The 13,956-nt window shown below is 38.2% G+C and overlaps 1 protein-coding gene across 3 annotated transcripts in view; it reads left to right on the top strand.

Annotated features, from left to right (window-relative positions):
• NELL1 (neural EGFL like 1) overlaps positions 1-13,956 on the top strand; it is a 723,728-nt gene that overhangs the window by 428,093 nt on the left and 281,679 nt on the right. For all 3 annotated transcript variants that reach the window (XM_054585996.1, XM_054585995.1, XM_054585994.1), the window contains one exon: positions 11,701-11,823. In XM_054585996.1, coding sequence (XP_054441971.1) covers positions 11,701-11,823 — 123 coding nt within the window. The remainder of the gene's footprint in view (positions 1-11,700; positions 11,824-13,956) is intronic.

Genomic DNA, 13,956 nt, shown 5'->3' with positions numbered 1-13,956 from the left:
TCATAGAAGACACAGGCCAACACCACACTGATGATGATGATGGTGGTGGTGGTGGTGGTGAGGGCCTCTGCCTTTTTGGAGCATCTACTATCTGCCCCAGTTGATACAGGTGCTTTACAAATCTTTTTCACAAACATTCATTATAGAAACGCTTCCTGAACATCAGGGCTGTAGTAGAATCTGTACAGATCTGAGGAAGCAGAGATGAAACCAAGTTTTCTACTCTGTGGCCATGCCACGCTTGTCCACATTTTACACACACAGAAGCCGGAGTGAGTGCAGCAGCTTGCCACGTCTCTCAGGATTTGTATCCCAATCTCTTTGGCCACTAAAGCTTTGTTTTTTCCATGCAAGCCTGGCTATATCTGGAAATCGTTTTCTTTCTTCTTAAAAAAACCAAAACTAAACAAAAACAACCCCCCAAATTTCTACTGTTTAGTAATAAAAGATACATGTTGACTGTATGAACTTGAAAAGTACAAAGTGAATAAATAGTATAAGTACCTCCCATTTATCCTCTATTCAACCCCCCATTGTAAATCACTGTTAATAGTTTAACATTTGTTTTATACACTTCCTATTTATGTACAAGTGTCATGTGTAAATGATTAATGTACATTATATATAACCTGCCACATTTAATACATAATATTATATATCTGAGTAGAAAAGCAGTTAATTGGCTATTTTGAGTTTTGTTTCTTAGTGCTGTGGAGAAATTAGGAAAAATGTATATAAAATATAATAATAGAAATAGAAGACTGTTTTATGCAAATCATACATGCACAAAGGAGGAAGGGGAACTAGATAGCTTCCTTCCTCTCCTCCGCCACATCTTCTCTGCAGCCCCGCTGCCATGTCCGCCCTGCCCAAAGTCCTCCTCGGGACTCTGAGTCAAGGACAGCGTCGAGACCCAGGGGCCCAAAGCCTCTTTGCCAATGGAGTTCGTCTACTTCTTCGGTGAGAACCAGTTACCCAGAAGACACTGGGATTGTTGGTTTGGTGTTTGGGAAGGTAAAAGTGGTCTAAAGTAAAGGAGCTTAGACCCAAGGGAGGGAAGATGGAGATCTGTAGGTTCTTAAAGCAGCATCCCCCAGGGTGGGGAGGATGGATTTGTGGTACACCCAAAAAGTCACGGCCCTGGACGAGGGCACCTGCTCTTGGCAGAGATCTCAGCACCGGAATCTAGCATGGAATTAGCAGGGCTTCAGCTCCTTTTTACAGAGGAGGGCAGTAATCAGTGTGAAAATCAAGCAGCTCTCTCATGGTCTTGCGTCTAATATCTGCAGGGCCCAGTGGGTTCCTGCGGAGGGCAGAGTGTCCTGGGAAGGAGCCTAATAAGGAATGAGATTTGGTGGTTCCTTCTGGCAAATAGGGGGCTTAAAGTTGTTGTTATTTTGACTTAGAAAGTTGTTTCTTCAATTCAAGCACTGTGTTAGGTTATTTATAACATAGGTTCTTATTGAGCTTAAGGCATAGATTTTCAGATTTCACATTAAAGAAATTGGGGATCACTTTATAACTGATGCATACATTTTATACATAATTGCTTTTGCTAAAACATTACTATTAAATAAATGCTGTTTTTTCATTAAGGAAATATGGCATATTTCTTGGATATTAGCAAAATAACATTTCTAACCTGCATTTGCAGAAAATCATTTCATCCAAGAATGACTTTGGATGAGTTTGAACATCCTTGTCTTACAACATGGGCACAGAGATAAATATCCTAACATATTTCAGAGTTTTTTCCTTAAAAATTGTAAAAGCTTAATTGAGACATAACTTCCATAGCATAAAGTTCACCTACTTAAAGTATATAATTCAATGGTCTTAAATATGTTTTCAAGTTGCACAACCATTATGATAATCTAATTTTAGAACACTTTCAGCACCCCAAGGAGGAAACTGGTGCCCATTCTCGGTCTTATACCATTCCCCCCAGCTTAGCCCTAGGTAGTCACTCTCTATAGATTTACCTATTCGGGGCATTTTTTGTAAATGGGGTCATATCACACGTGGTCTTTTGTGACCAACTTCACTCATTTAGTATAAGGTTTTTGAGGTTAATCTATGATGCATGTAGTATGTAGCAGTGCTTCATTCTGTTTTATTATGGAGTAATACTGTGTTATATGGTGATACCACATTTTATTGATGGATTCATCAGCTGATTCCCATGGGTTGTTTCCACAGTTTGGCTATTGTGAATAATGCTGATATGAACATTTGTATGCAAGTCTTTGTGTGGACATGTGTTTTTATTTCTCTTGGGTATACATCTAGGAGTAGAATTGCTGAAAGATGTGGTAACCCTGTGTTTAATAGTTTGCAGAACTGCCAAAGTAGTTCCCAAACATTTTACATTCCTACTAACAATGCACAAGGGATCTAATGTTGACACATTATTGTAAACACTTACTGTCCATCTTTTTTATTATAGCCATTCCAGTGAGTGTCAAATGGTTTTGCTTTGGGGGGTCCCTGGTTACTGAAGATGTTGAGCATCTTTTCATGTGCATATTAGCCATTTGGAGAAATGTCTACTTAAATGTTTTTTCTATTTCGAATTGGGTCACCTTTTTATGACTGGGTTGTAAAGATTCTTTATATATCTTGGATTCAAGTCACTAATAAGATATATGATTTGCAAGTATTTTTCACCCAGTCCAGGGAGTGTGCCTTTGACAATTGTTTATGAAACAAATGGTCTGCCTCAAAGAGAGCCCCTGACATATCCCTTTCTCCTCCTCTCACAAAGTCACTGTGGTAGATAAATATATCAACATATCATTACTTGATTAGGTTTCACTTACAAGCTCTTCTGTTTCCTGTAGTTGCATGATTCAATTACCTTTTTCTTGTCTTAATTTTCCTTGACCTCTCTGCAACTTTAGTGCCAAAGACAATAACACTCTCTTTTACTGTCTTTGTTCTTCCCTCCTCCCTCCCTTCCTATCTACATTTCTTCCTTTTATAAATGGGTATTTGCATTAGGAACTTGCCCAGTTTCATAAGCTCTGCTAGAGGCTAGGAATAATGAGTGAAAGGTACAGTATTTTCTATCCTCATTTGTGTTCTGGTAAAGCAGAGAGACATTAATAAAACACACTAATAAACAAAATTATAGCTGTAATTAGCCCTTTGAAGGAGAGGTGGTAGGTGCTATATGAATATACCACTGGGAAAACTTCCCAATCAAGGAGATCAATTCTTTGTCTGAGGAGATGAATTGAGATACCAACGATAAACAACCATTAACTGGGCTTTTAACTGAGCCTAACTGGGCCCAGAGGGAAGAACATGTGAAGGTGCATGTCAGCCGCAAGGCCCCTCTTAGTGAAGGAGATCAAGGCAGTGCAAAGTGAGCAGAGGAAGCAAAAGTCAACATAAACCATAGTTGTTAGGTCGGGGTTAGACTGCACTGGACCCAGGAGGTCATATTGAAAATGTCTATCCACATTCTAAGACCTTTGGAAGTAACTGAAGAGTTTTAGAAAGGATGGATGGGAAGATGATCATATTTGAATTCCTGAAAAATCACTCTAAGGCCAGTAAGGGCAGAATAAATTGATAGGGCAATAGCGAATGTGAGGGGATCCACTGTGAAACTATAGCAGTCACCAGAGTGATGGTCGCTTGGAGGTGGGGGGGATGGTGATAGCGTGGATGAGCATAGTGGACATGGAGGCATAGGAAAGAATTTGAAAGATTCTTCGGAAGAAGAATCAACAAAACTTGGTGATGGATTGATTATGAGAGATTTCAGGAGAGACTAAAACTACATGGCTCTAATTCTTCAGCATGGTTTGACTGCCGTGGTTTAAATCTACCACACTATACTGTTGGGCCACTTACAACCTCTGTGACTATTTCCTCATTTTAAAAATGTGGATGATAATAATGCTTAACCCATATAAATGCTATAAACAATTATAGCAGCATTTGGCTCATAATATTTGCTCAATTACATGTACTGAATTAATAAATGTGTTCATAGTATGTTTATGAAAATTCCTAATAATGCTGTTTAGAAAAGTGGAGAAGGAAAGTGACTAGTTTCTTTAAAATTAAATACATGGAAGTCCTGATTGGTGTGGCTCAGTGGGTTGAGTGTTGCTCTGCAAACTGAAAGGTTGACGGTTTGATTCCCGGTCTGTGCATGTCCCTGGGTTGCAGGTTTGGTCCCCACTTGGGGACATGTGGGAAGTAACTGATCAATGTTTCTCTCTCACATTGATGTTTGTCTCCCTCTCTGTTTCCCTCCCTTCCCTTCTCTCTAAAACTAAATAAATAAAATGTTAAAAAAAATAAAATTACACCGAAGACTTTTGGGTCTTGCCAAGATGGACTAGCTCCGTTCCTCCCAGGTCCTTCCTCTTACAACTAAAAATCTCTTGGATAGAACACAACAAATACCCAGGAAGACTCTGAAAGGCAAAAAGGAGAAGGTGAATTACTGAGGAACTTTGGCCTTGAAGAACAACAAGGTGTGAGTTCCCCTTCTTCTTTTTGCTTCTCATATAGCCCTACAGGGAGCTAAAGAAGCCCGCAGCCTGAAACCATCAACAGGCATGGAGAGAAAAACTCCAACAGACTCCAGCTCCACTCCTCCTAGGGAAAGAACTAGGAACAGGGGAACCTCAGGGAACAGAAAACCTTTTTGAAAAGACCTTTCTACTTTAGCTGTATGTCAGTGGAAAACCTGCTTTGCAGAGGCAGGCAGTGCTCTGATTCCAGCTCTGTGCAAACAGCAGAGGGTGCCAGCATGGAGTGCTGCCACCACCCCACCCAGCCGGAGGAAGAATGAACAAGCAGTACAATGCAAGGCTAACTGGCCCTCCACTCTCCCCCAACTTTGTTGTCAGTAGGACCCATCAGGGAGTCGAACCTCCACCTCCACTAAGCATTAACAGGCAGTGTGAGATGGAGCTAACATTGTACCAACTGGTGAAAGACTGAATGCCTTATGCTAAGATTGATAACAAACCAATGTTATCAGCTTTCACCACTCTTGTTGCAGCCTAGCACTGGAAATCTTACCCAGTGCAACAAGCCAATGGAAGAAAATAAAACATGCAAACTGGAAAGGAAAAAACAAACCTAGCTCTTTTTACAGGTGATATAATTTATGTAGACAATTCAGAGGAATCTACAAAAAAATACTGAGTTCAACAAGATCTCAAAGTATAAAGTCAACACACAAAAATCAATTTTGTTGCTATATACTAGCAAATGATGTATTAAAACCAAAATTAAAAACAATATCATATATAGTTGCTCCAAAGCAAAATGAAATACCTAGTTATAAATCTCACAAAACATGTGCAGGATTTGTATGCTGAAAATTATAAAACACTGATTTAAAAAATCAAAGAATGAGTAAATAGTGTTATGGACTGAAAGGCTTACTAAAACAAAGATTTCAATTCTCCACAAATTGATCTATATGTTTAACACAGTTCCTGTTAAAATCCCTGTAAGACTTTTTATAGAAATGGACAAGCTTAATCTAAAATTTATGTATAAATACATAAATTTTATGTATTTTAGTTCTAGAGGAACTAGAACTAAGACAATTTTGAAAAATAAGACTATGTGGTGTTAAGGCTTTCCATATATATACCTAAAGTAATCAAGACAGTGTTATTGACAAAGGAATAGACACATAGATCAATGGAAGAGGAGGAGACTCAGAAACAGAGCAACTCAAATATAACCAATTGGTTGTTGACAAAATTAAAAAAAAAAAATCAATGGAGGAAAATTGCCCTCAACAAAACTTTTAGGGAAAATATTAGAAAAATCTTTGGAACCTAGGGTTATACGAAGAGTTCTTACATGTGACATTAAAAGAACTATCCATAAAAGTAAAAATAGATAAATTGAATTTAATAAAAATTAAAACATTTTGCTTGTGAAAGACTACTAGGATAAAAATACAAGCTATATATTGTGAGAAAATAAGGGCAAACAGCATATCCAACAAAGCCTTGTAGTTAGAGTATATAATGAGTTCTTAAAACTTAACAGAAAAAAATAAATTATAAAATAAGCAAAAGACATACATAGATATATCACCAAAGAAAAGATATAGCTAGTAAATGAGCACATGGAAAGATGGTCAACATCATTTGCTACTAGAAAAATGCAAATTAAGGTCATGGTACAATATTCACGATACACACACGAGGGGCTAAAATTTAAAAAGTGACAATACCAAGTGCTGACAATGATGTGGATAAACTCATAAAGTGCTGGTGGGAATGCAAAATAGTACCGCCATTCTGAAAAATCATATGGCAGTTTCTTCTAAAGAAAACATGCACTTATCAGATGACCCTGTAGTACCAGTTGGGACATTCATTCCAGAGTAATGAAAGTATATGTTCACACAAAAGCCTGTACACAGATGTCCATAGCAACTTTATTCATGATAGTAAAATACAGGAAGCAATCAAGTATCCTTCAATGTGTGAATGATTGAACAAACTATGATATAGCTGTACAATGGAATACTATTCAGCATTTAAAAAGAATAAACCAGGGACACATACAACAATCTGGATGGAATTCAGGAACTTTATGCTTAATGAAAAAAGTCAACCTCAAAACATACTTACTATGTAATTCCACTTATATAATATTCTCAGAATTATACAGACCATATTCATAACTGACAGCAGCAGAGATTGGGGGTGATGGCTGTGGGGGAATGGGGAGGAGGTACAAAGACAAAGATATAGGATGACTGTGTTGGCATTACACACATTTACATGTGGGTGACTTTGCTTACAATGACACACATTCAAACACACTTACATACATCCACAATGAATGAAGTTTAAAAAATAGTGTAAGCTGAATTAGGTCTGTGGACCAACTTACAGTAATATACCAATGTTGGTTTCCTGGTTTTGACATTGGACTAGAGCTATGTAAGAGGATATTGAGGGAAACTGCATGAGAAACAAAATGGACTCTTTGTACTACTTTTGCAACTTCAAGTCTGTAATTATTTTTAAGTAAATATTACCTATTGTGGCCAACATTGCAGAATTTTTTTATCACAAAATAAAGTGGGATTTTGGAAAGAATGCAGGAGAGAGGATGAAAAGATGAAAGCTTGAGTTCTAGATGCAAACCTTATTATCTATGCACTTATAGGAAAAGCCTCTTTTATGCATTCCAAACTCCAATTTCTTCATCTGTAAAAGATGACCAATAAGACCTGCTTGGCATATCCCAGTGAGGTTACTATAACAATTTTGTAAAATGTGAGAGATTTCTTTGAATGGAGTAAAGCCACAAACCAGAAAGACCATACACACAAGTCATTTGCAGGCACAGCTGAATTGACTGTTTCAGTAGCTTGTTTGGATCTGATTAGTTTTCTAAGAAAAACAATGTGTTAATTGACAATGGCAATTGATTACAATTGATTACGATGTTATAGAGGTGGATTAGTTAGAGTCCTTCAGAACTGATCTGTAAAAGAGAAAAGAAGAGGAAGGAGAAACCACTATGGACAATGACAGTGCTCAGGAGTGCTCAATAAATATTAGCCAGCATAACAATAATTATTATAATCATTATCCTTGTCCTGAGAGGCTTGGCATGCCAAATATAATATAATCAAACTCAGATCAGACATCAGCAATCTTAAGCATATATCTTTCACCTTCCCAACCTATAGTCTTCTTTCTTGGTGACCATAAGTGCCTCTAAGCAAATACTTCCTTTGGATCTTCAGAGAAGTATTCTAATTTGTCTTCAAAGCCTGTCTGTTCACAGCTTTTCTGCCTGAACTACCATCCTGTAAAGGAAAGACAAAGTTTTAATCAGTTTTTACTGCCAACCAACAATTACATCTACTCACAAGTAATTGCAGTAGTAGTAGTAATAGTAGTTCTAGCAGTAGTAGAAGTAGTACTACTGGTGGTAGTAATAGCAGTAGCAATGACAATAAAATAGATTGTACTAATGAGGCACTTACTAGTTGTAATGTGCTGTGATAAGTATTTAATGTGTAGTAGTTCATTGAATCCTCACAACCACCGTAGGAGATGGGTTCTATTATTACCCACATTGTACATATTAGGAAACTAAGACATAGATTGGCTGAGTGACTCAAGTTCATGTAGCTGGTAAATGCCTTTTGTAGATAGGTCAGTTCTTAAGTGGGAATTTGGGGCCAATAAAGGAAAACCACCCAGTCTTCATTTTTGGTGTTATGGAATCATTCCCATGTGTCTTGGCTTAGCTTCAACTACACCCAAATTTCTTCCAATTGCTCAGTGATGCGGTGGTCACCCCAGATATCTAGAGTCACAAATCCATGCTCCCCCACTTATTAGTTTTGTGATGCTATGCAGGCTATTGGAATGCCTTTTTTTTGTTTGTTCTCAGTTACTTCATTGTCAAGTGAGCAAATGTAACTTCATGTGGTTGTTGGGATAATTAAATGATGTATGCACAATGTTCAGTGCAGTGCTCGGCACTCTTTAGGCTCAGTGCCATTACATGAAGGGGTGAAGACTGTAGACTCTGTTAGGCAATGTCAGCATTGTAGAAAATATGCTATAATTTCTCTCTTCAAAATTAAGGATGAAACTCATAAATATTACCATATATTGTGATGTGATTGCCTACAAAGAAGTGAAGATACTAGATTTAATAAGAATTTCAAGATGGGTAAAATTCATGTGGTTTGAAGAGTGGGCACGGAAAGCTTCATGGCAAGAATATGGGTGTAGAATGGTGTGGGAAGCCAAGTAGGGGCACAGGTGTTCCAACTATACTGAGAGAGTGTATTTTGAGTCAGGGAAACAACATGACAAAACAGGAATGAACTCATGCATTTGCAGGACAGTGATGGAGCCACTTCATTAGAAAAGAGGGTTTGCTTTAACAATATTAGGAGATAAGGTAAAGTAGATGTGTTAATTAACTCAGTGGGGAGAATCCTTTTACAAGGGAGGGGTGTGTGTGTGTGTGTGTGTGTGTGTAAAATCATCACACTGTATACTTTAAAGATCTTAGAATTTTATTTGTCAATTATACCTCAGCAAAGCTGAAAAAAGAAGACCAGGTAGGTAAGGGTGGCCCATACTTTTGGAAAGTTGCATAAAACAATGCCTTGCTTCACACTGTTTTTTTTTTCTCTTTCCTGGAGTGCCCTTTATAGACAATTTTGGCTAAAAAAAATCATGATCATTTTTTAAAGACTAGTTCAAGAGTATGTTTTACAAGAAAGCTTTTCTCCTGAATAGAAGAAATTTCTTTCTTGCAATGAACTCTCAGTTCATCTTTGTTCTTATTATCTGCCATGACCACATTTGCAGGCTTGCTTAGGTCATTCTGAGTTATGTCTGTTATCCCAGTATAAGTACTAGCAAAAGACCCCTTTCACTGTAAAATATGTTTTGTTTGTATGATAAAATATAAGATCACTTATAACTCTTATCTCTCCTCCCTTGTGACACATATTGCCGTCTGGTGGCACCTATTAAAATGTTCTTTCGAGCTGAGATCATATCTACTCATTTTTTGTATTCCTAGCACAGACACTAATAATTATATATTAAGTGAATTTAAATAAGGATGTGGGAAAGCTTTCAGAGTCGAACTCTATATTCTTAGACTTTTTTTTATCCCTAAAATCATCTGGTATTGCACCTGCCCACACCAGGCTCTTGATAGGTCTGTAAATTTGATCAGACACCCACAGGGTTATACTGTTGTTCGAGTTTTCTGAGGATGACTATAACACAGGCTAGAAGTGTGCCCTCATAAATCTTCTTTCCTTCTCACATCTAGCTAACCTGTGCATGTTTCTCACTGACAATTTGGGTTGCACTTAAGGCCTTTAGAAGAATTTTCTTTGGAAAAATCCAAAGTGTTAAATCAAGAGTCAAGTGCGTCTCACTTATACATGGAAACTAGTGAACAAAATAAGCTGGTGAACAAAATTGAACAGACTGATAGAGCTCAGAGGGAAGGGGTGGAAGTGACTGGAAGAGATTAGCCAAAGAACATGCATGCATATATGCATAACCTGCAGACACAGACAACAATGTGGTGAAAGTGGGAAGGGCGGGGGCTTGGTGGAGGGGAGTTGAGGGATGAAAATGGGGGGCATCTGTAATAGTCATGTGTGTGTGCTTTAGTTTAATTGCATGTGGGCGACTGAAACAGCTCTATTTTGTAGAATTTAACCTTTCTCATTACTGGGATCTCATTACTGGGTCTCTTTTAGGAAATATAGAATAAAAATTAATGGAGACAGATGATATTTCAATCGGTTGCTACATGGGTCTAATAGGACATGATAGTTAAACTATAATGAATTTTTAGTTGTGTTCAGTTAGTGTTATTTCTATGGGGTTTTTAATTCTTGTTTTATAATCTTTTATGATTGAATAACCCTACTTGATTTTTCTTCTTAAATTTTCTAAAAAGTTATACTAGCAGAAGTTAAAGGGATTAAAGGACATAATTTTTCTCATATAGTTTATTTACATTTAGATGACTTTACTTTTCCTGATTAGGAGTGAAAAGTATAGTTATCTGTGAAATCTTGATTTCTAACTTGGACTCTTTCAGTCCATTTTGTAGTGTTGGATTGTTTCCCCCATATCTTGTGGATTAAGGATGCCACTACTATTTGAATATACGGGGGGGAGGGGCAAAAATACACTTACAGTTGTGAGTATGCAAAACAGAGTTTATTTTTGTACTATTATTTATTAATTACTGTGTTTTCCATATGAACAAGTGTAAACTTATATTTGCCTCACTCAGTATATAACCACATTAGTTATATGTGGTTATAACTAATATAACCACATATATTAGTACACATTTAACCCAGAGGTTAAATTCTGAGCCCTATGTAAATAGGATCTATGGAAAATGAGAGTTAAACTGCTGAATGCCTTTAAAGTGTCTTGAAAGTAAGTCACTTTTCTGCTCAGAGCCCAGCTCCGTGCTGGTCAGCCTTCCTCGTGCCCAGTGCCAGTTCTTTGAAAATAGTTGGTCAGTGCTCCTTTGCCAAACAATATTCACTGTCTTTCCTTTTAGTTTCATTCTCTTTGTTCAAAATAAGCCATATAATCTCTCATGTAGCTTTCTTTGCCTTTTGCTTTTTCTAACCTTAGAAGAAGGATTTCCCAACCTCAGCACCACTGACATTTTGTACTAATGAATTTTTGTGGTGGGCTTTCCTGTGCATTGTAAGATACTTAACAGTGTCCCTGGGCTCTGTTCACTAGATTTTAGGGGCATCCTCTATCACAAATCATGATCATTGTCAGACACAGTCAAATGATTCAAGTGGTGGAGAGGACCTCTAGCTGTCCCCTGTTGAGAACCACTGCCTTGGAGCCTCTGCAAAAACTGTTGCAGAACATGGAAGAAGCAATGTCCTTAGATAAGCGCATATCAGTCCTGTGACTTGCATAAGTTCCTTGACTCTCTGATACTCATGTACTTTTCCTGCAAAGTGGGGATAATGACAGCCATCCTTCAGAGCTGTTGAGATTTCAGTCACATCTGGCATAGGATCTGCCAGGCACACCGTAAGGTCCTGATATACCAGGTCTCTGTCACTCCTCTTTGGCGAGTTCCAGCTCAGTTTTTCCACATCATCGATTCCAACTTAAGAAAAGGTGTCTCTCTCTTTCACCCTTTAAACAGAGCACGACGAATGTGGCAGTGGGCAGCACAACTGTGATGAGAACGCCATCTGCACCAACACTGTCCAGGGGCACAGCTGTACCTGCAAACCAGGCTACGTGGGGAACGGCACCATCTGCAGAGGTAAGCTTGCTGCCCTAGGGGGCACTGTGAGCTGCCACCCAGCCGGGACTCTGGGTTCTCCTGAGGCAGATGGTTTTTACCCTTCTGGTGGCTGAGCACGGTCAGGGTTTCTGTCCCTGGTTTGTCTGCTGGCAAGAGCACTGTGCATCAGAAAAGATGAAAAATGCTTTGAGTGTACCTTTTTGGTGAAATGAAGAAAGTGTACATGTGGATCAGGGGCCATGGTTGTACAATGTGATGACTGTTCACTTTGGCCTCTTGGTCTGAGTTTGTGAAGGGTGCGCTGATTGCTTCCATTCACAGCAAGGCTTTGCTCGGAGGGCAAGTGGGCCGGGAGAGGAAACCTAGAGTTTCAGCGGCTCTCTGTGTTTGTAGCAGTTCAGAATTAGTAAACAATTCAGATTCCACCTTTTGGTTCGGCATTGAGTTCCTAGCTCCTCTCAGCTGGCCTCTCTCTCTTCTCTCCTCCTCACTCCTTTCTCATCCCTGCATTATTCCTTGAACATGCCATGTGCATTCTTGTCACAGGACTTTGTGCTTGTCGTCCCCTTGGCCTCAACGCTTATTTCTTTCCGGGTCCCCTTATCACAGAAACTTTCACCATTCTGTTTAACATAACATCCCTATTACATCTTAGCTCTGTGCCCTACATTATTTTTCTTTGCTAACACAACCTGATAGAACATTATACATTTACATGTTCTGTATTATCTGCCTCCCCATTGGGATGGACGCTCCCATGAGAGCAACCACTTGGTCTTGTCTCCCTGCTCTGTCCCCAGCAACTAGAATGGGGTCTGACATAGTGTAGGCCCTCATTAAGTATGTGTTAACTGACTGAATCAACCAGAGAGGACGGAGATGTAATCACATTGGAAAAGAGGCAAATGTCCCAAAAAATCCCAGAAAATAACTCTTTGAGTTAAGTACTATTATTACCCTCATGTTAGAGGTCGCAAAACTGAAACACGGAAAGGTTAAGTCCCTTGCCCAAGGACACACCTTATCCTCTACCCCAGCGATTCTCAACCATGTGCTGCGGCACACTGGTGTGCCACAGGAATATTTAAAACATGCAATATCTAACTATTTAGTCAGGGGCACTGACCTTTGTTTCCCTTAGATTGTCAAATAAAAAAAAAATGACAAGAGCCAACATAACAATTGTGTCTGGTACAAATGAATCAAAATTATATCTAATTTTTTTGTTAGATTGGCAAAAACAACATATTTTTTGGTGAGCTGCAGAATTTTAATAATTATTGTGTGCCATGAGATGAAAAAGGTTGAAAATTGCTGCTCTACAGAGATGACATGCTGATAATGAGAGAGAAATAATGTACAACGAGTAAGTCCCATATTTATGCTTTAGATTAGGGGGTAATTTTTAAAAAGATTGATTTGATTCTAATGGTGATCTTGAGGTAAACAGCCTCATACATGACTAAGAGTGTAAATTGGCGAAACATTCTAATGGCAGTTTGACAAAATCTGTCTATATTTATAAATCTAAAGAGTGATGTGGGAATTTCCTTGATTGTTACCTCTCAAAAAGTGTTCTGGAAAAGCGCATGCTCATGATGTGCACATAAGTGATGTTTTTCCGGCATTGTTTGTGTTCATCAAAAACCAGAGACTGCCCAAATATTCATCAGTAATGGAACGATTTAGTTTATTTGGCATATCATTTCACGGACTAGAACAGAGTGGTTTGAAACTCTAAGTGTATGTATGTGTATACATGGCACACATGTATATACATGTGTCCTGGGAAATCTCCAACACGTGTTTTTGAGAAAAAAGAAACAAAAATAAATAAAATTAAGTCACAAGACAATACATATAGCATCCTCACATATTTAATTTATTTTTTTAAAATGTCTGTATGCATGTTTATGTAAATGCATAGAAACTAGAAATGCATTAATTGTCTTCCCCTTGCGGGGGGTGTGTGTGAAATAGCATTCACTTATTGCTATGAATTCAATATTGTTTGCATCTCGTATAATTTGTACATGTAATGTTTGGGGTTTGTTTTTTTTTTAAGTTACATGAGACAAAGAAACCAGTGCTCAGCTTTTATAAGAGGCCGAAGCTATTTCCAAAGCAAAACAAAAGAAAACATACACATTC

The sequence above is a fragment of the Pteronotus mesoamericanus genome, unplaced genomic scaffold (genome assembly GCF_021234165.1).
Source record: "Pteronotus mesoamericanus isolate MK-2021 breed Mesoamerican mustached bat unplaced genomic scaffold, CSHL_Meso_final contig_90, whole genome shotgun sequence".
Taxonomy (NCBI): Eukaryota; Metazoa; Chordata; class Mammalia; order Chiroptera; family Mormoopidae; genus Pteronotus; species Pteronotus mesoamericanus.
The sequence above is the reverse complement of the archived record's forward strand: the minus strand, read 5'-3'. Positions and strand labels throughout refer to the sequence as shown.